Consider the following 25835-nt stretch of genomic DNA (forward strand, 5'->3'; position numbering starts at 1 on the left):
ACAGCGTCTTTTCCATTATCTCTGCATCACTTGAGGCTACTGGGCTATCTCGCATCCAACGTTGTTGATCAATGTGGAGACCACCCCCGCTATGTGCGATGACGGATGCCATGGTCAAGATACCGAGAATCGAACCAGTAGAATCTACCATGAAAAACTCCGTAACGGCTATACTCAATGGTGGAAATCCGTTTGCACCAGTCTTATCTGCAGCGGGACAGAATCGAGTGGTGATGCACACTTATGCATGCAAAGCAACTCCGGTGAGGTCATTACTTGCTTGATGAGCTGCATATTCGACGCAAATCCCTTGCGAACTTTCTGCTTGTTACGCGGATTGGCTCGATAAGAAACGAAAGACCCGAGACGGTCCTACATTTCATGGTATTCATCATCTCCGTAGTCAATTGGGCGCCTAATGAGCGAAGCGGGGTTTATTGTATTCCCTGAATTGCTTACTTGCGTCTAGATGTACAACGCATAGATGTGAACTACCGAGAGGCAGTGCAAGGTGGGGGGTAATGCAGCAGAAAGTGCGGAGGTAATGAGGAGTGAGGTTGAATCGTGGAGACCAGGGTCCAGATACCAATCGCACTAACGTCACTCGCTTAATGTTTTTGGTAATTTTTCGTCAACTCTTGCATTGGCGTCTCCGGGTTGCCTATCAAGCTCCGTACATCGAATGTCTAAGAAGCGTTGCTAATACTCTTCCATCACCATGGCTGTTGCCAGCAGGTTTGACCCCGCAAAGTAGCTATCTATGCACTGGCGTTGCCTCATTGGGAGGAACACCCAGCTCGGCCCTGTCATCCGCATCCATCCTTTCAAAAGCCTTCTTGACCTGGTAATCCCAGTTGCTCCAAGCAACAATCGCCCACTCAGCAAACCCGACAAGGTACAGAGCAATGCATTGCCCGACCCATAAGCCCGCGAGACCCCAGCCGTTGAATGCAAGCCAGATGCCCAGTGGCAAAGCACCGCAATAGTAACTGATAATGTTCACGGTAGCTCCAATGTGCTGCCGACCCATACCTCGGAGTGCCCCACCGCAACTTCCATTCAATCCGTCCGCGATCTGGAACAATGCAACGTACGGCATCACCTTGGCGGTGAGCTTGATCACATCTTGATCATCGTTGAAGATCTTAGCGTAAAAGTCCTTGACACCCATGAGCACAGCCAATACGAGCGCACCAAGTACCATGCTCAGGACAGCGGCAGTGTTTGCAGCCCTGGCGGCACCTTTCGCGTTACGTGCCCCAAGGAGATTACCAACTCGTGACGAGGTAGCAACACCTACCCCAAAAGGAATGGTGTTCATGACTTGGTCCGTAGTCATGATAACGCTTTGCGCGGCGAGTGGTATGGTACCAAGCTTGCCTGCAACGAGTGCGACGATCTCAAACGCCCACCATTCTGTGCCGACATGTATGACCCCAAGGAAGGCTAGGCGTGCAAAGACCCATAGGTTCTGAAGGCATTTTCGGTCCCAACCACCCCAGCATTGCCATCCGTCTATGAAGCGTGCATAGGCAAGCAGCAGGAAGAAGGATGCCCAGTACGCAATACCCGTCGCAAGTGGTGCGCCAAGTAGCCCCATCTTGAAGGTATACACGAACAAGTAGTTGAGGCCGGCACTGAGAGGCGATGTTATGAGAAGGACGTAAGTTCCGGGCCTCATGATTTCTGTATAAGTGAGTATGATAGACCGGTGTATTTTAGATTTATAGAAGACCTACCTTGAGCCTGCATGTATTTCTTCAGCGCCTCAAAATATACATACCCAATACCACCGGGCGCCAGTACAGAGAGAAACTTTGCCGAGTCGCGTGCAATATAATCTTCCTGGCCGAGTGCTTTGAAAAGTGGTTCAGAGCAGAACCAGACTATAGCAATTGGGATGTAGAATAACAATAGCACCAAGAAGGAGCGCTGGAGGATGATTCCAAGGTCATGGCGGTTTTTGCTTCCCGTAAAGCTGGCGGACGCCAAAGTGTCGATTGCTGTTGTTCCACCGAGAGCAACGAGCCAGCCGGTAGCCATTGCGAACATGTATGAGAATGCAGCTGTGGCCAATGCTTCTGGTGATAAGCGTCCAACGATAAGAACGGAGAATGTCTGTAACGAGTTTTGTAATGCGTATGCTACGACCACGGGTACTGATCCTTTGAGGAGTATCCAGAATTCTTGGAGAAGAAGTTGAAGGGATGTTGCGGTTTCATCGTCGAGCTCCGTAGTTTCGCCCGTAGACCACTCCTCATGCTGCGAGTTGGGCAGAAGCGATGTTCTCTCATCTGGCTGGCTATCCTTCTGATCCGACGCTCTGAGAAACCTCGGCATCCATGACCGAGATTCGTTTACTCCGGAATCCATGATTGGAGAAAATGAGTTGAAGCAAAGAAAAGATACCGTTGTGTCGAGCAAGAAGAGTTATCCCAAGGCGACCGGCAATGAGTTATGTATGTAGAAGAAAAACCCCAGTATCTTGGCCTAAATACGCAGCAAGTCACGAAGAGGCGAAAAGAAAGGGCCAACGTTGCTACACATATTACCTTTGACCTTACCTATGTGGATTATGCTCAGACGGAGCAATATGGAGAAAAGAGTAAGAAGAAATCTCTCAAAATAACCTAGATAGCCACTAGACCGGTATAGTTGCGCGAATTTTACCTACAGCAAAGAGGTAATGCAATGTAGCTTGTCACGAATGAAGCTGCCGTACATGCAGGCTCCAGTCTGGACTGACGTCGATTTGCCTCGGGCTTATGGGTAAAGCGGAGAGCGCACAACAGTCGCCTTATCGCCTTGCATGCTCTCGTATTCTTGACTAAGATCCTTCGGTAAGCTTTTATGTAGAAAAAAAAGGCCGGTATGCGGATCCGGACAAGTGCGATATGTGGAGCTGGGGTGGGCAAAAAAGCCGTTGGTACCGATGTCTTGGGTCAATTTGAGAACGTCTGCATCGACCCAAGTTTTTTGTTTCCTGACTATCTATGGCGCGAACAAGGTGTGAAATGTATGTGCTGACAGATTTATTGGGTTTTACTGGAGCGTTGAGGTAGATCGGTGTGGCCTTGAGTACAGGAGGATCCCTGCAGGAAGAGTGTAGCTTAAGGTTTAGCGAGCGTACCGTGCACGTGACGGGCCGTCACGTTTTCCCTATATACGCTTGGACTAAAGAACGTGATTGACAAACTCATGTTGCCCTAATTAGGTGCGGTATGAGCATGGTTTCGTAGATAGTTACATAAATAGCAATCAGCTAGGATCAAAGGGCGGAAGCAGAACGGTATCAAGGGTGCACGATGTGCTGATGAAATCAATTCGACCTAGGTATCCTTGCCTACAGGGAGTGGATGAAAACCGCTGGCATTAACAAGCTTTTTAAACACGCGCATTGCGCAAAGGTTAAATCCTTGTTTGGTCGAATGTCAAGGTGAAACCAAGACACACTCCTGTTTGGTCGAAGCACCGACCATATACGTACCATCAACTTGAGTGCGAGAATATGTGTGTACGAAAAGCCAAGATGTGTTCAACATGTCACGATCGAATTGAAAGCGAGTAGTGGTAGTATAAATGTGATTCAGCCAGAACCTTGACGATTTGCAATTCGTCAAGGCTGGAACTACGTTAAACATTCGTCATTACAGTATACACAAAATGCAGAACCCAGCTGCCTTACCCCTTTTCTGGAATAAGACCCAAGACGCCATAGCGCCAAACACCCATTGAGATAAGAAGAAAAAAAGAACGCAAACGGGGTATAGAACGTTACAAATGACCACAAGGAGACGTTAGACTAATGCTTCTCAGCATATGCCGCAGCCACCAGGATGTCAATGCCGCTAGCCAACGTGCAAGTGTTTCCATCGCTGCTATCTCCCTGCCAGCGACCGGGAATAATGCCACCATCTCCCTTTCGTGCGCTTCGTGCAGCATTGGCGTTGATCATGATGAATTGCTTGACTTCTTTTCGTGGCTTATACTGATATAGTGTCAACAGGCCTCGTCCGAAAGCGCCTTTGAACTGTGATGCGACTGGATCCAGAGCTCCGGATACAGGTTCGGTGAGAATACCGCTGGGGTCGGTAAGGTGTTTTGATACAGCATTAAAGATATCGTATGCACGATCGACGAGGCTGGGATCGGACTTTGCGCGCGAAAGTTCAGAGAGACCGGCTAGGATGACGCCCTGGTTGTAGGTGAAGGTTGTCCCGCCGTTGTTCTTGCAGGTGGTCGGGTCGATTCCATCATTGATCAGTCCATCCGAGTTGATGAGGCCGGAATTGCTGAACCACTCCCATTCTCTTTCAGCCCAGTTGAGGTAATCCAGTCTCTCTTGGCCGCTGCAGCGATTTGCAAGGTGTGCAGCCACGGCGAGGAAAAGTTCGTTCGCAATGGCAGCGATGTAATCGCGGTCCTCTGACCACCATATTCCACCACCACAGGGCGTGTTCCAGCCGCTGGTCATATCTTGGAAAATAGATTTGGCGCTATCCAGATACTTCTTGTCTCCAGTCAGGTCGTAAGAGGCGATCCAAGCCATAGCCCACCATCCCATATCGTCATAGAATTTGTTTGTCCACTGCTTCGCACCGTGTTGCTCGGGTGATTTGGCGTATGTGTTTGCGACAATGTTTGCTGCAACATCTTTGAAGTCTGGATCTTCTATACCAAATTGAGCTATGGCCTCAAGAATGTTGCCTGACTGCCACCAAAAGTCGTCCCTGGGGTTCATTAGGAATTGGAAGTGACGAGGTGGCGCATTGCTTACCAGAGGCCAGTATTGAAATTGTACCATGTCTTCTGCAATGTCTGGATGGAAGCAATAGCATCGTCTGTGAAGTCGGCAAAAGTAAAACTAAAGAAAGCGACAGGGAACAAGAGTACTTGAAGGTACTTCATGGTAGTGAACGAGTGTGGCAATAAGAAGGAACGACTGTAATATAAATGAATGTGGTGGATTCGGCAATTCTTTGTGTAGGGTGCCCTAATTCATAAGTAGTCGACGACGAACGAAGATGAGCCCGTCGGTGTTTGATGTTTCTAAACAAGGTAATGCCAGAAACAGAAGCAACAACAGCCTGTGACTGGTTGGCGAGTATACCAAGTAAACGAATGTGTGAGGTGAGTCCTTGGACCGAAAGTGCAAGCTATGTACATGAGGTATATGTATTTAGGCCAAACCCACTTGCACAGCACCTAGACCACCCATTGTCTTTGTCGCTGCATAGACGTACCCTTGTGCTCGGCACAGCGTGAACTATTGTTAGCAGTTGTGGCACAGCCAACATGGCATGGCGAGTCAATGTATGTGTTTGACGGCGTACGAAGAAAGCCATTGTACAGCGGCAAGTAAGATTAGGGATGTCGGAGCTTGGTCGACATAGACCCTTGTGGTAGGCGATGAAGCGATAGCTGTCTAGGAAAAGTGCGATGTGGGCCCCATGTGAAACACGGGAGATAGCCGCCGAGTGGGATGTTGCGTGGGATAAGTTTTGCTCAAAAATCTGATTGGCTACAAGTTCAAAATTCTACGCGACTAATTAGCACGATAAGGGGCGCCCCGTTGTGGCTCGTGAGGTTGAAAAAGAAGCAACTGCAGATTTTGTCCGCCTCAGACGCGCGGGAGCATGCAGGGCGGTAACCTGTTGCTGGCAAGCACTGCAAGACGAGAATTGGCGTAGTGTGAGGTCTTCATGTGGTGTGCTATATGCTAACAAGGAGCGACATGACCGGTGGATGTTGGTGTTGTTCATCAAAGGCGTCTCGACTGGAGTGCAACAAAGCCAACTCTTGATCATGGTATGTAGATGCGGTTACATGTATGCGCCGCTGCAAATAAAGCGATTTCTACTTTGCCATGTACAGCGAGAAATGAGCAGGGAACGCTTGTGGGATGGGCAACAGCGGTTTGCAGCCTGACAAGCCGGCTGAAGGCATTCCAGGCCGTGTGCTGGTTGAAATGGGTGTCGAGCGTGACGCCACGGGCCAGCGGATTTGGTGCAATACAGGCTATGGGATGAAATAGGGTACCGAGATGAAAAGTGGAATTGTTGCGACACAAGTCAAACTTGATTTCGCAGAGGGGCACGGCGGCGACGAGAGTAGCAGTGATTGCCTGAGGGGGATAAAGGTGGGTCGAGTACCGATGGGGCTTTATGTAGGGGGGTGATCGGTGATTGCAGAGGCAGGTTGTTCAAGGAGCATAGTGATGGTAGCTATGCATGTGCATGTTGATAGGTGTAGGTGTAGTGTATGCATATGGACACACTGTTGGCTGTCCAAGTGGACTGCATGTGATGGGATGACGAAGGTCACGTGATGCGCGACCCGTTCGTGACACTGCAGCTACGTCAGCGGGGCCTTTGCTTTACCCCACCATGCACAGCGGGCAACGGTCTGTGGACCCTTTTCCGCGGTGGACAAAGACTTCCAGTGAATGCATCCTATGAGACTGGGCATAGAGTAGGGTAAAGGCACATGTCCGTCTTGTGACCGGGAGGCCAGAAGCTGCATCTTGACAGGCGCGTGGCCGATGACGCGAATGCCATGGACGGGCGCGAGAATGCCATCAATCCAGCCAAGCAGACGCGCCAATCTACCAATCGAGGCGGCGTGTGGCGCCTGCAAACTGGTCTACATCCCAGTAGAGCTTGCAGGTATGTTGGCCGTCGGTTGTGGCTCGTGGGAAAGAGGAAGGCTCTATCCATCTCACCCACCTTTTCCTCTCCTGCCGTGACTGCTGCTACTGCTGCTACTGCTGCTACTACCGCCCAATTATGAATGACGTACATATGTCGTAGCCAGTCTCGATGCCTGGCAGCTGCCTATAAAGTACCGTCTTTGCAGCCCCTTGCATCAACTCTCATCACACACTCAACTCAGCTACTACTACACCTTTCAAACAACTCTTCCAACAACAACATCACCATGTCTGACTCCATGCGCAAGGGACTCGGCGAGCAGGCCTCCGAGAAGCGTAAGATGCCTCACTCCGACTGTGCCTCGAGTCGAGTATACTGACAGCCTTCCAGTCCAGCCCGACTCCACCAAGTCCAACACTGAGAAGGCATCCGAGACTCTCAGCGGAGCCGGTGACCGCATCGCTGGTGCCGTTCAGCCTGGTATGCATCTGACGCCCCAAGTAGCCCTCGTCTAAACATGTCCACTAACCACCACAACAGAGGGCCAGAAATCTGCTGGACAGAAGCTCGGTGACGCTACCCGCTCCGGCCACGACGACGCCTCCAACAAGAGCGAGGGTGTCATGAAGCAGGCTCAGGACTCTCTGAGCAACGCTGGCCAGGCCATCTCCGACACCCTCTCTGGCGGACAGAAGAAGTAAACTGCTTCTCTCCCACGCCCACGCTCTTCACGACACGACCCTGGGGAATGACGATCGATGATACGTTGCGATAGGTGCAACATGACTGTAGCTTAGAAGCCACACATATTATACCCTAACACCTAATCGAATGAAACACTATCCTGAATACCCCTTTTCTGCTGTGGTGCTTGGATGGCTGCTTGTATGTGGTGTGTTTGCTTCCGGCGACCTTATGAATCGTTTGCTTGCGCATGTTGGTTGTGCATAGTCCTTTCAGGCCCGACAACACGCCTCGTCAAGGGTCATGTGGTTGGCCAATAGAATGGTGAATGGTATGATTCAATCTACAGGTCCTCGTCTTCAACCTCCTCCATCTGCACGTGCCGGAGTGTGTTCTCTGCCGTGCGCGCCTCGTTTGATATTCCCTGCATTTGCCCTTTGGCTTCAGCAGCCATCATCGTATATTCTGCCTCTTGCACCGCTGCTTCGGCCGCCTTCTCGGCCATCTGTCCAGCACTCATAGACTGTAGCTTCATAAACGCCTCAAGCTCTTCATCCACCTCGGGCGCAATGTTTCCACTAGCCTCACCTTCTGATTTGTTCTGCTCCTTCATATACCCCTCGTCCTTTAACTTATCAAACTCGTCAGGCTCTAGCAACCGGCCCTCGCCCTTTGCCAACTTCAACTTCTGCGCCACAGCCGCAGGCATGAACTTTGTGGCTTCTTTGCGCAAGTCACGCACTTGAGGCGCAGCTTCGTACACAATCGTCGGTTTCTTGGCCTCTTGCGGTGCTTCATCGGCCTGCGAGGCGCGCGCTTGGTACTTTCGCGGGATCGGCGGTGGCGTATCGCGAGGCATGGGAATGTGCTTGACATCGTCGTCGGTGTCGCTACTGTCGTCGTCTTTTCGCTGCCCGTTTCGCGTTCGCTTGCCGAGAACACCGCCGCCTCGGCTTTCTCGGTCGCCTCTTCGACTTTGGTCGTCGTTGTCGAATCGTCGCTCTGGCTTGAATACTGGCGCTTTGTCTCCGAGCGCTGCGCGCGCCTTGTTCACTGCTGCAAGGTCCTTCTCTAGTTCCTGCAGTCGCTGCTTCTCATGTGGCCGTATCGATCCATTTTGCTCAAGTTCTTTGAGGCCGTCGATGTCCCGCTGTATGCGATGTGGGTTCCGCCGCGCGAGTTTCTCGTTGCGCTGCGCCTGGAGGTTGGCTTTTTGCTTGCGGAGCTGCTTCTGCTTCTCTGCCTTTTTGGCTTCCTGAACGGGGTTGTAGTTCTTTTCTTTTGCCATTGCGACGGATTGAGCGCGGGATTTGGTGCGGATTGAGAAAAGATGCAGTGCGTGTTGATGTTACCCAGGGAAATGGAGAACATGGGGACTGACGTAAGGTCCGTGCTCCTGAGCCGCGGCGCGTCTTGAGTCGCCTGCCAGAGTATCGCGACCGACTTTTGTCGCAATTATGTTTGCTTGTCTCTTCAGCATCGTACCGGCGTTTCAACATCATGTTTGTTCCGCGAGCGCTTAGGCTCAAGGGCGTTCGTGAGAAGCCGCGACCAAACACTTCCAACCCGTCAGTGAGCAATGCTGAGACCGATCGCGATGAAGCCCTGGTCAAGGCTATGCAAAATACAAGGACAACCTCACTCACTCCTCAACCAGAAGAGCAGGTTGACCAAAAGGCTACCAAGCCTGGTCCTAGGTTCACTGTCAAACCAGTCACCCCTGAGTACATTGCTCAACTTGCTGCTGGTATAGAACTCATCTTTACCGACTATGCGCACCAAGAAGAGGAGCGAGCAAAGTGGCTTCGGGATCGATACCGGACAGTAGATGATGAGGAGAATTGTAGGCATTGCTGGGCTATGGGTCTGTGTATAGCTAACCCAATACCCAGACATCCATCTCACGGCCATCCTTGAGCATCCCAACATCTCCTCGTTGAAACCCGAAGCCTCCCAAGTCTTGCTCCAACAAGCGCTCCGAGATCACCCCTCTAGAATAATTCAAGTGTCAAAAAATGGTTATCATATCCGTCGCAAACCCTCTTCGTATCCACCCAAATATCTGCCCCACAATTCGTTCGAAGTAGTCGATGATGATGGTTTGGCATTCTGGGATCAGCGCACCATCTATGTTGAACCGCACATCCGCAACATGTGTCAAACTCCTGCTAAAGTGGCTCAGTGGCTTACAGAACATGGCCAATTGCGGCCAAAGTGGCTTCCTGTGCAAGCCGTGCATACACTATGGAACAGTTGCGCTTTCGTAGTTCTCAGTGGCAGTGTAATGCACGAAGACGTTTGGCAGAAGTGGAGAGAAGCAGACAAGCCCGAGAACTGGAAGATTATGACCAAGGTCGAGCATACAAAACGCACAGCAGAATATGTCGCGTTGCTTGAGAAGCAGAACCCCAGGGGCATGCGCAAGACCAAAGCCGATGATAGTGAGCTTCCTCCAGTTGCACGGCCAGCAGTACTTCCCCTAGCCGTAAAGACTATCCAGGAGAATGCTGGCAATGATAGTCAACAAGGCAAAAAGAAGCGAAAGAGGCGAAAGCCGAACAAATCCGCTCTCAACACAGGCGATGCCGATGACGATGATGCAGATAATGAGCCAAATACTAAGCGTAGAGGTTGAAGCAATCATCAAAGCACGATTCCGAGCAAATGCGGACAAGTATCGCGCCTCAGAGTGCGCAAGGATCAACATACGTGCTCGAATAGTCTACTCGAGTCATCACAGGGTTATGCCGGACAGCCTCGGTTTAGCGGGCTCTACATAGTTGTACGTAGTATTCGTCTCCAAACCTACTACCCCGCTTTCTCGGCCGCATTAGCATCAAAGGCTTACCCCGAAGCCGCAAGGGCCGCTAGTGCTAGAGTGAATCAAATGAAGCGTGGGGGAGGATATAGTTGGCAAGGGAGAGAGGGAGCAATGCAGGCACCCACCAACCTAATCTTAGTTCCCAAAAAAGCAAATACAAACTTTCAGTAAAGCTGATATATGCTTTTGCACTGCCATAGATATCCCTTCTTATTTTCCTCTCAAGCGTTCTCACGTTTCCAAACCAAACTCGCTACTTGTCCTTCTTCGATAATCAAAAGTGAATTCGAGCAAAAAAGATGACAACGATAGTAGAGAAGACAGAGCATGGCATCATCTATCGAGCTTCAGATGTATATCCGACTCCAGATGTCGATATCCTTACTCTTTTATTCGGTACGTCATCTTACCCCCTTTCTCCCACCCCCCAAAAAGCCCATCATCTACATTTGAAAAAAGAAACTCCCCTTGGAGATACATACACGTATGCCAGCAAGTACTAAAACATAATGCTCATGTAGATTCGGGCATTGGGCTGGCGAAACCGGATTCGCCCATTCACATTTCAGCCGCAGATCCAAGCTTGGTGCTGACGACAGCGCGGGCGCGCGTCTTGACGGAAGCGACGTCTGCGGCGCTACGCAAGCATTTTGGCATTGGTGCAGGAGGTCCAGGAAAAGATGTGTGTTCGGTGATTTCAACGGGACATTATTTGCTTCCTGCGCTCGCGTACGGCGTTATTGGCGCGGAAGGCGTGTTCTCTGCTGCATCTACGGCTAGCACAGCTGGCGAGCTGTGCAAGCAGATTCAAGGTGCTAAGTCTAGAATTCTTGTTGCGGTTGAGGGGACGAGGGATGTTGCGATTGGGGCCGCTGAGGCGGCGGGATGGGGGAGAAATGGGGGTGGGAGAGTGCTTGTTATGAGTGAGTGGAGAGAGTGGAGTTTGAGGATTGTACAGGAAAATGGAGCGTTGGGAGAAAATTTGATTGATGAGGGGGATAGGTTGGCTTGGAGGAGGATTACCGATCCGCGGGAGCTGGAGGATGGTCTTGTTGTGCTGATTTATAGCTCTGGGACTACGGGTTTGCCAAAGGGTAAGAGACAAGAAGACTCCAAGAGGTTCATACGCGTGCTGATCCCGGTGTTAGGTGTCAAGATCTCTCATCGCAACTTGGTAGCCGAGACTGTAATCCCAGGTAACCTGGTCAAGTCATGGATATCAGCGAAGCGACCGGACTTTGAATATAGAACAATCGCTCATTTACCCATTGCACACATCGCTGGCATCCAGGGTTACCTCTTCAACGGATTCTACCTGGGCGGCCCTGTTTACTGGATGCCAAAGTTCGACTTTGCTCAGTTCCTCGAATACAACAGGAAATACCGCATCACCTTCTTCTTCACCGTGCCGCCTATCTTCCTACTCATTGCAAAGTCGGACCAGGTAACAGACCAGTTCCAGACTCTGGAGCTCGTAGTCAGCGGTGCTGCACCACTGGGCAAGGACTTGCAGTATGCAGCGAGCCAAAAGCTAGGTGGACCAGATTGCTTCATCGATCAGACATGGGGGCTATCCGAAACGACAGGAAGTGCTTCAATCATGCCAGCGGGTATGCATGACGACACTGGGTCCGTAGGCCCTCTGTTGCCGAATGTGGTTGCCCGTCTTGTTGATGATGACGGCCGAGATGTCGAGCCGGGAAAGCCAGGAGAGATTCTGATCAAAGGGCCTGTGGTGTGCAAAGGATATCACCAGAACGATGCTGCTAACAAGGAATCCTTTGCGGATGATTGGTTTCACACTGGCGACATTGCAGAGTTCCGCAACGGACTGTTTTACATTGTCGACCGTAAGAAGGAGTTGATCAAGTACAAGGGCATACAGGTTGCTCCTGCAGAGCTAGAGGCCATATTAGTGACTCACCCAGATACTCTGGATGCGGCAGTTATTGGGGTCGAGGCTGATGACGGGGTCAATGAGGTTCCTAGAGCGTATGTTGTCGCTGCTAAGGGCAAGAAGATGAGTGCGCGCGATATTGCAGAGTTTGTGAAGAGCAAGGTGGCTGGGTACAAGCAGTTGAAGGGTGGCGTGGTGTTTCTGGATGTGATCCCTAAGAGTCCCAGTGGAAAGATTCTCAGGAAAGATTTGAGGCTTTTGGCGAAGCGTGAGAAGAGTGCAAAGTTGTGAGCTGTAGACCCCAAGAAATAGATGTACGAAGGAATGCCTTCATCTGTAGAGTTGATACATGTGGAACAAATCGCACTGTTCCTGATTTAGAAGTCATGGCAATCGCAATATTGACATTTACCCCGCAGAAAAAAACACTGAAGAAGAGAGACACTTTGCGCGCCAACAAAAACATGTGTCTTGCCTGGTTTCCGGAATATGCTCCGATACGGTTTACCCTCAGTGTACACGTGTCTTGTTAGGGATATATCTCGGGGCGGGCCTCGACAGGCCTGGCGTAGACTTCCAGTCGTCTTACGAGCATACGCACGTGTTTTCTTTTTCGGGACCAGCCGCACAGCCTCGGTTTATGACATCATCACGAACAGTCACAAACTAATTCTTGGGGGTTCCCCTGGCACTGGCTCCAACTTCCTGTCCACATCCATCAGAACCATGTCACGCAAAGCGGTAATTTTTGTCAAGACTCTATTACGGAGACGTGTCTAATTTTCCTTGCAGAAGCAACACGAGCAGATCCACGAAGTTCTTGCTTCCGTAGAAAATGGCACCCAGCGGATTGACGAAATAGCAAAAATTAGAGGGTGGTTTCGTCCAAAAGATGGAAGTGGGGCGTATTCAGCCGTGCAAGACTATCTCAACGAGAGAATCGACTTGAGCGAGACGGCGTCGCTCTTGTTCGGGCCTATTGACGAGAAAATCAACTCTTCCCATCTCGACGATGTAGACTTCATGGACCTTTGGTATAGTATCATTCACTCAGCACGACGCTTGTCATGCCGCGAAAACACAGAGTCCCACAACCACGACAAACTAGTCGACTTGATCAAGGCATTCAAGGAGCACTCTATACCAAACAACGAAATCTACAACTACCTCTACAGCGAAATGACCGACTTTGGAATGGCTTGCCGTGAAGCCTACAACGACGCTCCAGTCGCTCACCACGGCTTCTTCGACCAAGAGGTGGAAGCATGGGCAAACATGAACTTCTTCTATGCTCGTGTAACGCAAAAGGGGCTGCAGGATCTCTGGATATATGCCATCTTCTCGATGCGAACCGCACTTGAAACACCCCTCTTTGACGAACCTTCTGCGACAGCCAATCAGCAATACGACGCGTACGTCCCCGCTGCCGCCGCTTGGATCTTCGGAAATGGACGTCAGCTCTTCCGCTTAGAAAAGGACCTCACACCTGCCGATCCCAAGCAGGGTAACCCCGCACGAGGCGGGGAACTGTGGAAAGGTAAGGCCGAGTTCAGCAAAGATCGATGGGCGCTGTGGAAGGAGAGATTTGCTGCGGTTGGGAAGATGGACGGCGTGACGGAAAAGACTAGGATTGCCGCAAGAGATGCGGTCGAGAGCATGGAAAGGAGCGAGACCTACGAGCCTATGCCGCGGTAGTACATGGCTTTGTTCGGCTGTCATGATATATTTTTTTTCGGCAGATTCATATGTATGCACATTGGACGGAAGGGCCTATCAAGAACTGTGATGTTACTTGCGGAAAGATGTATCCGCGTGCACGATCGTTATGGTGGTGGTATTAGAGAGGTGAAAATAGTGACATGCTTGAGTCTGGATGAATATAAAAAAGCGCCACAGTCACTACTTTTAGCCAACTCTTCCCTTGTTGGGCGACATCGCATACCTTCACCCGACACTCTTCACCGTCTCCACCACATTATGTTCACGATATCCCCCATCATCTGAAATAGATGGCGGGCCTGGTAGTGGTCTAGGACCACTCTTGCAACAAAGCACTTGCAACTACTTGAATCAGTTAGGCCAGCAACGGTCCCATTGTCGCAGCCACGGCTCAAGTTCGGATCGGGGGGCGACAGATCCCATCGCACACTAAGTAGCGCCGGCCCGAGCGCCACTGGCAACCAAACCTCAACAAGCCTAACGGGACGGAGCGGTCGCCCATTTCGAGCTCCTTGCCACGCGGTGCCGCCCTGCAATCTAGTTTTTTCCTCTTTGCTGGCACAGATTGATGGCGCCTCCAAGACGGGAGCCAGACCCTTGGTAACAAAGAAAGAAGCGTTTACCGGCCCTGCCTAGCTGCGGAAGGAAAATTTCGAAAGTGTGAAATGTTGAGCTTTCCTACGCCAGGTGGCCTGAATTGTCATTAATGTGGGACCGCAAAGCCTCGTAGGTATTGAGGCGTGTTTGAGTAGTCGGTGACTTGGAGAACGCCCACAAGGCAGAAGGATACCTCCATACACCTAGCCCAAGGCTGAGTCGCTGATGATGCAGGTCTGGCGAATCCGGCAAATGTCCCTCCTGGCGAAAAGATTGTGAGTGGCCACCGCTAGGTACAAGGGTCAGCGGGCTATGGAGTTAGTCGGGGTGGGTGCCAGTTAGCTAGACGAACGGGAGAACATTAGGGGGTTTGACCAGGTGCGGACGTTAGGACTTGGTCGAGACAAGACTTTTTAGCACTCGGTATGGCCAGGCCCTCCGCATGTCCCATGGTATAAAGTAAACGGAGACTGCAGTCTGCATGGCAAGAGAAAAGCGATCATCTGGAACTACGATTGATCATCGAAAGCATATCTGCACGCCACTTTCTTCTTTAGGGAAACCCCAGTTTACATACTACAAACCTACTCATCCCCAGAAACTTAAATTCTCTTTGATCGACAAACGATTCTCCTTCTTGTACCCTCTATATTTCCAATCCACACACTACCAACCATGCATTTCCTCTCCACCATCGCCAGCATTGCCTCTCTATCGGCCCTTGCATCCGCACAACCAGGTCCCGGCCCAGCACCAGGCCCAGCACCACCTCTCGCCCAGATGAACAACACAAACGGCATTGGCAGCACGCCTGCCCAGCGCTTCGTCATCTCGGCCGACCAAGCCCAGACCGTCATCAAAGCCGCCGTCGCAAACGCCACCGCGCTCCAAATCCCAGAGAACATTGCCATTGTCGACCCAGCCGGCATGCTCGTCGCCTTCCACCGCATGGACAACGCATACCTCGGCTCTATCGACATCAGCCAGAAGAAGGCTCGCACTGCCGTTCTCTTCAACGGCCTCACCAGCGGAGACCTCTACGCTGCCGTTCAGCCCGGCGCCCCGCTTTACAGCGCCGAGAACAGCAACGGAGGTCTTATTGTCTTTGGTGGCGGTCTTCCCATTTACCTCAACGGAAGGTTGATTGGCGGTGTCGGTGTTAGCGGTGGAAGCGTAGAGCAGGATCTCAGTGCTGCGTTTGCGGGTGTTGAGGGTCTTGGTGCTTCATCCAAGGCTTAAAAAAAGTGGTGGAATTGGTGATGAAAGCGCTTCTTTTTTTCTTTCTCTTCTTCTTGTATCCTTTTGGTGAAGGTGCTTTTGGGGGAGATATATATATCCTGGGGTTAGTTTGGAAGTTAAAAACTTTTGGTAAGGTCGAAAGATGGATTTTTTGGGAACATGATTTTTGTTGTGATATACTAGAATAGAAGGGCCGAAAATGGTCTGGTTGTAATTGGTAATACTGAGGATCGATTCACTCGGTTGAGCATAAGCGATGTCCATTTGTGGATTAATTTTATGATACTTTACTTGCTGTGTACTCTTGAGGAATGGACTTGATTCGTATGCTGCAATCAGGCCTTCTGATCTCTTATTTATCACATCGAGAAGCTAATTTAGGCTCTTTGGGATGCCTTCTCATTCCTGACATGTGAAAGCTTAGGCAAGATTGGCTTTGAAGCCCTTGAAGCCCCAAACAGGTTGGTGAAGAAAGGGAAAGAAGGCTCGTCAGTATAGTCAACACGATGATGTTGCTACCATGACGCCGTATCTCGGGAGAGGCTGACAGCAAGCTAGCGATTCATGTTCTTGACACATGACATGTAGTGTGCGGCTGTGGCGGGAAGCAACTCGTAGGAGATCTGGATACCGATATTATGATAAGCAGGATAGCGGAATCACGAAACCTGACTAGGGTTTCTTGTGTTTGCAACGCCGTGCTGTATCTTCTTTAGGATATAGCATGGCACTTTTGGCGTAGCGGTGACGCGCACATGTTTATAGGCCCTACTAAGTAGACTCAGTTAATTTACGATCGCGGGAATGCTATCCATACTTTGGGGCCAGTTAAATGCTTGATATGAAAGTGATGCTGTAACGTTCAAGCCCGAGGACCCCGGCCGAAGGCGATCGAGGCTCGCTTATTCTAGTGTACCATTCGCCTCACATTCTCTCGTCTCTAGCACTAGGCCTGGACAAAAATAGGTAAATTGTACCAGAGCCAAAAGTACGTATAGTGATGTCATGAGCTCCCGGCTATGTATACTCAAGGACGTTAGTTCGACTGGTCATCTGCGCAGAGCAGAAGCTATACTGATGCAGGCGATTCGGATGTAAATCTTAATTGCTGCTTGAGATTGGCTCCCAGTCCTCAGTTGGGATTGCGATAGCAGAATAAAATGAATCTGGTCAACATGTTGTTTGCTCAAAAAGTAAAGGAGATCACTATTGCAGTTGCATGACTCACCAGCAGTCAGGTCGGCATGGAAGTTTCCCTACGTCACAACAGCAACCAGCGAGCTTTCTTGGCAGCCCTACCCCACTAACCTCTACGGAGTTTTCGCCAACTTGAAAGGATTGGTTCGACCTCCCAAAGCCTACACGAAACGCGAGTATGCCAGAGCAGCTGTTGTATCGCTCAATCACTTCACGGATAGGGCTGGCATTAGCGGTGAGGGTCGAGACCTCACCATTCGTTTTGTGTATTTCATATTCACCGCTTCCAATCCAGGGTTGCCCAGTCAAAACATCTTATCCAACCATGCTACTTCGGTCCTCTGACCATTCCCGTGATCGTTTCTTACCAGTACCGCAAGTTGCAAGTCCAATATTCCAGCGAACAACGCACTCACAATCATGAAACAACCAAAAAAGAAAGCGCGTCGTCGGGACGAGTGGAAAAATGCAGTCATCAGTAAAGTAGGTCTGATGACCAGGCGGTTGCCAATCAAAAATGCTACAAAGGCTGCGAAGACAGCTGTTACTGCTGCAGGTGTGGTACTAGCCGGACCAATCGTGTCGTTTCTCCCACTTGGCCCCTTCACCGCCATCCTATCGTTACTAGCCACGTCCATTGCGAGCAGTCACTTGAAACACAGGATCATTGGTGGCGTCATTGCTTTTTTGTATGCAGGTGGGCTCCATGGGTTTGAAGGACAATTGCTGGCGCTGTTGAGCTACTTTAGCTTTACTTCTGCCTTCGGTAAGTCTATTTGTACCAGCAGCATCTTACTCGCATCCTGACAGGAGAGTAGATAAGCTTTCTGGAACACTTGATGCCATGTACAAGGAGTCTGCCTTCACAATTGGATTTTCTCGACCGGAATCAACACAGTTATTTCTTTTTGTTCTCTCCGAGCTCCTCGAGCTTCCTTGGGCGATACCGGTTGTCGTCCGCGCAGTTTGCAACAATGTGTCGCAACTGGCTTCTCAATCATATGCCACAATTTCGAGCACAAAACCGTCATTCGATACATCGAAACCACCCTTGAGGTTGCTCATTCAGACACTGAGCAACCTGTACACCATGGATAAATTTGCGGATGACGATGTGGAGAGCCTGAACTCGAGCCAAGATATCCAAAACAGCATACCTTCAAGCATCACCCCAAGTCTTTCGCCAGAAATCCCGAGCTATGAATGTTCGCCAGAGGAGTGGTCAGAGGAGCGAGAGGTGGACGAAGATACATATGATGATGAACCTTGGAAAGGCGGGTCCTTAAATGATGAAGAAAGGCGTACTCAAGCACTATTCAATGAGCTGAATCATCTGATCGATGAATGCGACGGGCTGAATAGTGCGCAGTGGAATGAAGTCATTGAGTTGTTGAATGGAAACGAGGGCTTCAACGTTGACCGAGGAGAGTGTATGGTCTCAGCGCATTTTGAGGATTGGGCACAGCGGGATGCAGAGATAGAGTTGTCAGTTTTATACCCCACCATTTGATTGAATATTTTGAAGTAAATGCAAAAATCTACATCTTCCACAATGTAAATGAAATAATTACTACCTGTGTTGCGGCTGCACATGTGATGATGGTATTGTGGACCAGCCACAGTGGCGGTGCGCCAAGGTTTTAACCGCTTCCGGACTAGACAGCTCGCTCGCCCACAGGTCCCAACTCCAATATTGCACACAATTCGCGACCGACGACAACCCCACGACTAACACACAGGTATCACGCCAACACCGCCAACATGCGTACCTACGACGATTCCTTCAGCGGTCAAAAGATCTACCCGGGCAAGGTGCGTTACAATGCCGCTCCCGTGTCCCGCCGTCCGCCGCCGCCAGAGGTCGACATTCCGCCATCGCGCCGCAACAAAGCGAACATCTGGCGGAGGGGGATGATGGGGATACCATAATGGGTCGGGCATTGGCTGATGGCATATACAGGGCAAGCTTTACATCCGTGGTGACAGCAAGATCTTCCGCTTCCAGAACGGCAAGAGCGAGTCCCTTTTCCTCCAGCGCAAGAACCCTCGCAAGATTCACTGGACCACTCTCTACCGAAGGGCGCACAAGAAGGGTATCTCTGAGGTTAGTCGCCGCCCATTTTCATATGCATATTCAATCTTGGGACGTGTATCCTGGAAGGCAGTGAAGGATGACATCAGTTTAAACTGGCGGAAGATGTACAGGGGATAGGGAGCATCACTGGTGTTTGATGTTGTCGTGTTGTCGTTGTCCCCCCTGGAGTCTATACAACATCACCATACAATTACGAACTATGCTAACCACCATCACCACAATAGGAAGTCGCCAAGAAGCGCACCCGCCGCACAGTCAAGCACCAGCGTGCCATCGTCGGTGCCTCTCTCGATGTGATCAAGGAGCGCCGCAGCCAACGTCCCGAGGCCCGTGCCGCTGCTCGCAGCGCCGCCGTCAAGGAGGGCAAGGAGAAGAAGGCCGCCGCCGAGTCAGCAAAGAAGGCTGAGAAGGCCAAGAACGCCGCTGCGTCCGCACGAGGCAACGCCGCCAAGGTCAGCAAGCAGGGTGCCAAGGGTGCCGCACCAAAGGTGCAGGCAAGGACTCGTTAAGCTAAAGCGGGGAAATTGGTACGGCGTGCATAGTCTGGGTTATGGCTGGTTTTTCGGAATGACTCGGTGTTTCCCTTTACTCTCTGAATCTCTGTTTCCGATAAACCTGCGGAAAAATGGAATGAATGGAAATGGCACTCTTCATGGCTGACCCTGTTTTTTTGCTTCTGGAATCGGTGTCTACTACTACCAGACACTGTCCCATTCATATACTGAAGCGTCTGGGCGCCGTAGGGCAAAATACAAATACCATGTCCTTACGAAAAATACGAATGCTGCCAACACGACTCGTGAGTATGCCCCAAGGGAGGGGGAACGCAGATGGTTGTTGTATATTCCATCAAAGCTTCCATGCACCACTGGCATCCACCAGGGGGTGATACCTAAATGCCAATCGAATTGTACAATCACTTCACTTCTTACTTGATCCACTGTTCACATCTCGTCAATGTCTCATTATCATTAAAGTTCAATATAGCTATTTCGTAACATCGTCGAAAAAAAAGAAGAAAGAATCAAGAATCAAAACGATTGGTAGCTAACGCAGTACAAAAAGACATTACTGTATTAAGTGCCCGCTACTATACCGGGTGTTGCGTATGAACAACGCGCTTGGTGGGAAACAAAAATCGAGTAGACATGGAGAAACCAAGTCTACCTACTGATGCCACACAATCGTAACAAAGGCATTCAGACACATCGCGATTTCGTGCAACTTTTGGTCGGATATCGTGTGCAAGCATGCAACATGGTCCGTCGATATCCAGTACAGCACAAAATCTGCGTATACAAGTCATAACACACTGCTGTAAGATACCAAAGGTATGAGCAATGTCAACGCACAGCTCCCGAGGCCCGTGGGCAAGACGTATGCCATCTGGTATCCAAACAGCCTGCATCATCCCATGCCTCCATCTTGGCATCCTAATCCAAGACCTCCATCATCGTGGCTTTCTTTTGTTCGTCTTCGACTAGCATGGAGCGAGCACGAAAGATGTCCTCGATAATATCGACGACTTTGCGGAAGCTGGATGCTGCTCCGCGCGTCTGGATGAAGCGCGCAAGGCAGAGATTGGCGCGGCGCCCGTGTTCGAGTACGACGAAGAGTTCAATGACAAAGGAAACCGGCTTGATCTTCAAGTCTATGTATATTTGTTAGCTTCAGGCCTCGTATAGCAATGAGAAAATGAAAAGTGGCGTTACGTTGCAGTGTCTGCTTCACCCTCAAAACTTCAATGTCAAACCGCCGGTTTTGAAGACGCCACCCACAGAATACAAAACATGCTTGCGATGACGGGCTGCACTTACGATTATTTCTATCAACGCGCGCACTGATGGAATTGGACTTGCGATCCAACGCCACGTCCTGAATGCCAAAGCGCTGCCAGTCGCGCAGCAGACGAACCAAGTCCTGTCGAACCTTGCCACGACCGACTTGCAGGCACAAGGTTTTGCTAGCAGGTTTGATATGCAGGAAGCGCGATAGCCAGTTCATCTGCATCTCAGGAGGGGCGATACGGACTACATCCTTATTGCGGTCGGGCCCCAGATCGAAGTTCGACGAGATAGAAGAGGAGCTAAAGTTGATTTCTGAAGCAATGTCAGTAGGTATGAGGACCTCAATACCCTTTATTCACTTACCTCCTAGCTCCATCGGGTAATTTCCTTTGCTATTCTTAAACTTCTTTCCGAACAATGCAAGGAAACCTTTGCGAGCTGTGCCATCGCCCTTTGAAGGTTTAGAGTTGTCATGGCGTATAGGAAACTCGCTCCCATTGCTTCCATCCGATTGCTTCTGATTATGCTTTGGATGACCCCCATTCGCTAATGGCACAGGGCTCTTTTTGGTGCGATCATCAAGGCCGTGCCATGCCTCAGGGACCTGGAGTAGCCCATTTGGTTGCTTCGTGACTTGGTTTTCCTCGTCATCATGATCCTTGTTCTTTTCATCGTTGTTTCGCCGAAACCATGACTTCTTTTTCCGGATCACAGGATGTTGCTTTGCAGGCACAGAGATATCTTTGTTGAGTCTTGCTGCAGGCAGATCATGCTGCACGTCTTGGTATAGACGAACTGTAGAGTTGCTATTCAGCACAGACAGTGGCTCAACAGTCACCTCCTTTGTAGCTTTCTTTGAATCAAGGCTTGCCCCACTTTTCTTACGGATGTTTAGAGGCGCCACACGATTAGGCGATCCGTTAACAATGCGAATCGTCTGCTGCTGGTCTGGTGCAACACGGTAACCCTGAGATCTAACAGGATCAGTGAAAACCCGGTGATGAACAACAGGATTCCCTAGCCCACCTCCACTGTCAATCTTCGCCTCTTCTGGGATCACATGTAGTGGTCCATGTTCAGGAGACTTCGTGGGAGCCGAAGCAATACGCTTGCCTCCAATCGCTGTAGGCATCATCAGGCGATCGAGATTCTCAAGGAGGTTGTGGTAACGTTCAGTAGTCTCATCCTCCATAATCCTTTGGGCGATTTCCGCACGGGTCTCTGCGAGCTTTCGCTGAACGAAGGTGTTTGGTGTTTCAGCTGGTGTAGGTGGAAGAGGTCGCTCTCGGGACAACCATTTAGCAGCTGGGGGAGTGGCGAGTATGCTGCCGCCCAGATTCTGCGTGTTTGGTAAAGATGTCAGAGGGCTGTCATAATTTGAAGCATCGTTATACGTATATGCGCCTGAGTAGACACTTGAACCGACGGATGATCGATTGAAAGCCTCTTCCATGACCTTGCCCAGCTCCATACTGACCTTCCGAACCTCACCCTGAATGTATTTGGTTGGGCTTTCCCGCTTATACACCTTGAGACGTGGAGTATCTGTACCAGCAAAAGCCTTTGATCTGGGGTTCGAACGGATAGTGCTAGTCCTCATGGCTGATCCATAAGATCCAATAGAGGTGTGAGGTCTATGAGCCATGTAACCGGTACAAGATCCAATCTCAGTCTGCCAACTACTACCAGTAGCAGCCGACAACCGACGATCGCGCAGATGCGAGAAGCTCACACCGCGCTTGCCTATACCGCTAGGGCGAGAAACAACAGGCGGACTGCTGGGCCATTGGGAGCTCATGAGTGATGACCGTGACATCGAATGCCTCTGGACAGAAAAGGCGCGGTAAGACAGGCTACTTCGGCTCGAAGAACTGCGCGATGTCGCATGACTACGTTTAGATCTATTTCGCAGAGCCTGAATGCGTAATGAGCTGCCGTTCCGGTGTCCCAGAGCTGTAGTGGGACGTGGCTTTTCACTGCGGCTGCCGCCACGTCCGCGATGTACAGTAACATGCTGGCTGAGAGGAATATCTTCTGGACCGGGTATTATAGGCTGTCTCGAGGCTCGGTAAGGATCGTAGCTCGCTTCGGAGGCTGGAGTCTCATAGAGGCTATGCTTTGAGTAAAGATGCTCGTTATTGAGAATCGAGTAGGCGGACTGGGAGCGCTTGTTACGCTTCAATGGAAGCTCTGCAATATCCAAGGGTGTAGATGCATGACGTATATTATGGTGATGGTCGCTGTTTGAATGAGTAACAGCATACTCCGAGCTTGGCTGATAATTTTCTAATTGGTCGGCATGGTACTTGCAAAGAGCAGCGTAAAAGAACTTTTCCTGGTTTGGTCTGAGATTCTTATCAGTGAAAGGGTAACACAACAATATGACAGAGATTACTTACTCTGAACTGATCAACTTTTGAATCAGGTTCTCTTCCTTCTCGCTATGCCACAGCGTACGCAGATATCTCAGAATGTCGCGATTAATAGTGGCCCGGTCTAGTGCCGTCCACTCAGCTATGACAGGAGAAGGGCCAGTCCAATGATCGAGGTGAGCATTATCTCCCAAAAAGTTCAGCTCTTGTTTGTACTTGCGCAGGAAAGGATGATTCCAGATTTCTTCAAGTGATATGCGGCGCTTGGGGTCGGGCACCAAGATCTTCCTGATGAGATCCTGAGCTTCTTTAGAGATATTGTCAGGCATGACATACTTGGCCTGTGCGATATCGCGAAATAGATGCTTCATGTCGCGGTCATCACCTGAGTAATTGAAGGGGGGTGCACCGGTAAGCAGAACAAATAGGATGACACCACAGCTCCAGACATCTGCCTTTGCGCCATCGTAGGATGTAGTCCTGATGACTTCTGGGGCGGCATAATGCGGGCTGCCACAAGGTGTGGTGAGTTTCTTTCCAACCGGTTGTAAGGCAGCCATGCCGAAGTCAACCAGCTTGACTGTCATAGTGTCTCTGTCCAACAAAATATTCTCAGGCTTGAGATCGCGGTGATGAATGTTGATTCGATGGCAGTAGGTCAAAGCTGCGATGATCTGGCGGAAAACATGGACAGCATGTATTTCGATCAAACCGCCCTGTTCTTGAATGTAGGCGAAAAGCTCGCCGCCTTCTACAAACTCCATGATGAGATAGCTGATACTTGTCAGAAAATGGTCTCAAATTGAGTAATCAATGAAACTTACAGCTCATCACGATTCTCCCAGATATCAAACAGGCGGACAATGTTTGGGTGATCCAACAACTTCATGATACAAATCTCACGTTCCAACCCAAACGGGATCACCTTGCCGTCATGGCATAGAGTTGGGTCCTTCTCGGCACTCTGGATAAGATTGGCCAAACTTAACGCCCGGACTTTCTCTGCTGTAGCCTTGGAGATGATTTTTGCAGCACCGTATTGACCAGTTCCAGAGTGCCTGACAAGCCGTACGCGTGAGCAGCCGCCTCGACCGATAGTTCTACCCAGCTGCCACGGGCCTATGTGTGTCTTGAGACGGCGGTTTGAGCTGGAAGCATTAGTGCTTGTGTTGGAAATTTCCGAATCACGCTTGGGGTTTGGAGGACGGCCTTCGCGGGCTTGAACGGCTGAGAGACGCTTGTTTTCTGGAGAACCCAGCTCGTTGCGAACTGCAAGTGAAGCATTTGCGACTACCGAATCTTTTTGAGGGATCTGCTGGGGTGCAGAGACTGGTTTGTCTCTATCGACCTGCTTTTCATCGCGTTGCTGGCTATATAGACCCTCGTTAACGCAGTTTGTGACGTCTCCGAGGACGCGGCGGCGAGACGGTGGACGGCCATGGAATGCGGAGTCCATGTTCTTGGGCTAGTGAATGCAGTTGTCAAGGCGCTGCCCTCGAGTAGTGCTGCAGTAACGATTCTACCAGACGAGTAGTCTGCTAATTAGGCTTTCTAAGATGTGTACAAAGAGCGTGTGGTATGAGTGCAAACGCCAAAGAAACCAATAGTCAGTGTTGTGGTAAACAAATTGGCTGTGCTTGGTGGGGCTAGGCAAGTGCCATGAGCGGGATGCTCTTGTGTTTGTTTACTGTTGTCAGTGACACTGAACGCGTTGGGCAGTCGAGAGCCAGCAAGGTGGTACACTGGTGAGTAAGGGAGGAGTGGGTAGGTCTGCACTGCCAATTGAGACTGCAACTTCTCCCAAACAAAAAAGCTAACAAGTAGTTGGATGCATACGGTGAGGCGGTTATACAAGGGTTGGTGTGGAAGTATCACGAGTGGTAGGAGGGGGAATTGGTGCACAGACGGACCCTGATGGAAGCGCGACCGAATGCAAACGCTGTCGCGGCAGGGCTCGCGTCGAGACGAGTCGTAGGCAGTTGCAACCGTCATAGGCAAGAGCGCGTGGTAGATGCATAATAGTGTATTCAAGAAGCAGTGGATATGGCACAAATCTGGAGCGATGGATAGCAAGCATTGCTCGTAGTCCAAAAATAAAACGGGGAGAATAGTTTACTTGGTTGGAAAAATTGGAATGTTTTCGTTGTAAAATCACAATATTAAGGATGAGAGCATTTACCTTTCACCTTGCCTACCATGGGTGCATAAGACTGTGCCGTGTAGGCTAAGAAAGCGAGCTGTAGCTTCTACACCAACCCTTGCGATAGCAGTAGTCTTACATGCATGTCTAACAATCGCAGAACTTTAAAAAAAATCTATTTCTGTACGAAAAACATACACCAAAAGCATAATGGCACGTGGTTGCGCGTATTGCTGACATGACATGAAGTCAAGTCAAAAATGGATCTGGAGCTCGACCCGCAGATCGCTCCCTCCCCCAACTTAATGCGCGGGACATGCCGTCGCGATCTCCATTCCTTGCCCGGGTTCATGGGTGCGCTGTACAACCGGGCCGGTCCTGGGCACAAGCAAACAGGTAAGAGAAGGTTTGATTAACATGCGGAGTCGACTTTATTAGGGAAATATTGCATGTAGTGATATACCCCAGCCCCACTCACCTGCTACAGCTCCACGCTTACTCTAGCCCTCTGCCATGCCTATCGTAAACGTGAGCACATACGCACGGTGCAAGGTAATCCACTGCATACATGGACATAATCAACATGGAGATGGCTGTATATCGAAAAATTATGCATTTGGAAATTCATCTGTTGCTT

The 25835-nt window shown here is 50.3% G+C and overlaps 13 protein-coding genes across 13 annotated transcripts; 8 read left to right on the forward strand and 5 right to left on the reverse strand.

Moving 5' to 3' along the window:
• Positions 1–754: 754 nt before the first annotated feature.
• Positions 755–2373, reverse strand: COCCADRAFT_81883 (uncharacterized protein; the record flags this gene model as incomplete). The annotated part of the gene is made up of 2 exons (XM_007708614.1): positions 755–1686; positions 1740–2373. The coding sequence occupies 2 exons, from the start codon at positions 2371–2373 to the stop codon at positions 755–757; spliced, it is 1566 nt and encodes a 521-aa protein (XP_007706804.1).
• Positions 2374–3802: 1429 nt separating this feature from the next.
• On the reverse strand, positions 3803–4908 carry COCCADRAFT_32074 (glycoside hydrolase family 76 protein; the record flags this gene model as incomplete). Its single annotated transcript, XM_007708540.1, has 2 exons — positions 3803–4730; positions 4778–4908. The coding sequence occupies 2 exons, from the start codon at positions 4906–4908 to the stop codon at positions 3803–3805; spliced, it is 1059 nt and encodes a 352-aa protein (XP_007706730.1).
• A 1446-nt stretch (positions 4909–6354) lies between these two features.
• On the reverse strand, positions 6355–6642 carry COCCADRAFT_81499 (uncharacterized protein; the record flags this gene model as incomplete). Its single annotated transcript, XM_007708615.1, has 1 exon — positions 6355–6642. A coding segment is annotated over one exon (288 nt), but the record flags the coding sequence as incomplete, so codon positions are not given.
• Positions 6643–6936: 294 nt separating this feature from the next.
• On the forward strand, positions 6937–7351 carry COCCADRAFT_447 (uncharacterized protein; the record flags this gene model as incomplete). The annotated part of the gene is made up of 3 exons (XM_007708468.1): positions 6937–6985; positions 7041–7130; positions 7191–7351. The coding sequence occupies 3 exons, from the start codon at positions 6937–6939 to the stop codon at positions 7349–7351; spliced, it is 300 nt and encodes a 99-aa protein (XP_007706658.1).
• Positions 7352–7677: 326 nt separating this feature from the next.
• On the reverse strand, positions 7678–8622 carry COCCADRAFT_81528 (uncharacterized protein; the record flags this gene model as incomplete). The annotated part of the gene is made up of 1 exon (XM_007708616.1): positions 7678–8622. The coding sequence occupies one exon, from the start codon at positions 8620–8622 to the stop codon at positions 7678–7680; it is 945 nt and encodes a 314-aa protein (XP_007706806.1).
• A 212-nt stretch (positions 8623–8834) lies between these two features.
• COCCADRAFT_81564 (uncharacterized protein) lies at positions 8835–9969 on the forward strand (the record flags this gene model as incomplete). The annotated part of the gene is made up of 2 exons (XM_007708617.1): positions 8835–9177; positions 9227–9969. The coding sequence occupies 2 exons, from the start codon at positions 8835–8837 to the stop codon at positions 9967–9969; spliced, it is 1086 nt and encodes a 361-aa protein (XP_007706807.1).
• A 485-nt stretch (positions 9970–10454) lies between these two features.
• COCCADRAFT_81604 (uncharacterized protein) lies at positions 10455–12343 on the forward strand (the record flags this gene model as incomplete). The annotated part of the gene is made up of 3 exons (XM_007708618.1): positions 10455–10551; positions 10677–11249; positions 11304–12343. The coding sequence occupies 3 exons, from the start codon at positions 10455–10457 to the stop codon at positions 12341–12343; spliced, it is 1710 nt and encodes a 569-aa protein (XP_007706808.1).
• A 435-nt stretch (positions 12344–12778) lies between these two features.
• On the forward strand, positions 12779–13747 carry COCCADRAFT_451 (uncharacterized protein; the record flags this gene model as incomplete). Its single annotated transcript, XM_007708469.1, has 2 exons — positions 12779–12793; positions 12845–13747. 2 exons carry the CDS (start codon positions 12779–12781, stop codon positions 13745–13747), a joined length of 918 nt encoding a protein of 305 aa, XP_007706659.1.
• Positions 13748–15043: 1296 nt separating this feature from the next.
• Positions 15044–15607, forward strand: COCCADRAFT_81870 (uncharacterized protein; the record flags this gene model as incomplete). Its single annotated transcript, XM_007708619.1, has 1 exon — positions 15044–15607. One exon carries the CDS (start codon positions 15044–15046, stop codon positions 15605–15607), a length of 564 nt encoding a protein of 187 aa, XP_007706809.1.
• A 1275-nt stretch (positions 15608–16882) lies between these two features.
• On the forward strand, positions 16883–17149 carry COCCADRAFT_81740 (uncharacterized protein; the record flags this gene model as incomplete). Its single annotated transcript, XM_007708620.1, has 1 exon — positions 16883–17149. A coding segment is annotated over one exon (267 nt), but the record flags the coding sequence as incomplete, so codon positions are not given.
• Positions 17150–17224: 75 nt separating this feature from the next.
• Positions 17225–18314, forward strand: COCCADRAFT_453 (uncharacterized protein; the record flags this gene model as incomplete). Its single annotated transcript, XM_007708470.1, has 2 exons — positions 17225–17570; positions 17623–18314. 2 exons carry the CDS (start codon positions 17225–17227, stop codon positions 18312–18314), a joined length of 1038 nt encoding a protein of 345 aa, XP_007706660.1.
• Positions 18315–18565: 251 nt separating this feature from the next.
• On the forward strand, positions 18566–19408 carry COCCADRAFT_32082 (uncharacterized protein; the record flags this gene model as incomplete). The annotated part of the gene is made up of 3 exons (XM_007708541.1): positions 18566–18616; positions 18765–18908; positions 19124–19408. The coding sequence occupies 3 exons, from the start codon at positions 18566–18568 to the stop codon at positions 19406–19408; spliced, it is 480 nt and encodes a 159-aa protein (XP_007706731.1).
• Positions 19409–20332: 924 nt separating this feature from the next.
• Positions 20333–24514, reverse strand: COCCADRAFT_455 (uncharacterized protein; the record flags this gene model as incomplete). The annotated part of the gene is made up of 5 exons (XM_007708471.1): positions 20333–20550; positions 20717–20998; positions 21050–23031; positions 23086–23832; positions 23883–24514. 5 exons carry the CDS (start codon positions 24512–24514, stop codon positions 20333–20335), a joined length of 3861 nt encoding a protein of 1286 aa, XP_007706661.1.
• Positions 24515–25835: the final 1321 nt, after the last annotated feature.

This window comes from Bipolaris zeicola (assembly GCF_000523435.1).
Source record: "Bipolaris zeicola 26-R-13 unplaced genomic scaffold scaffold_2, whole genome shotgun sequence".
Classification (NCBI taxonomy): Eukaryota; Fungi; Ascomycota; class Dothideomycetes; order Pleosporales; family Pleosporaceae; genus Bipolaris; species Bipolaris zeicola.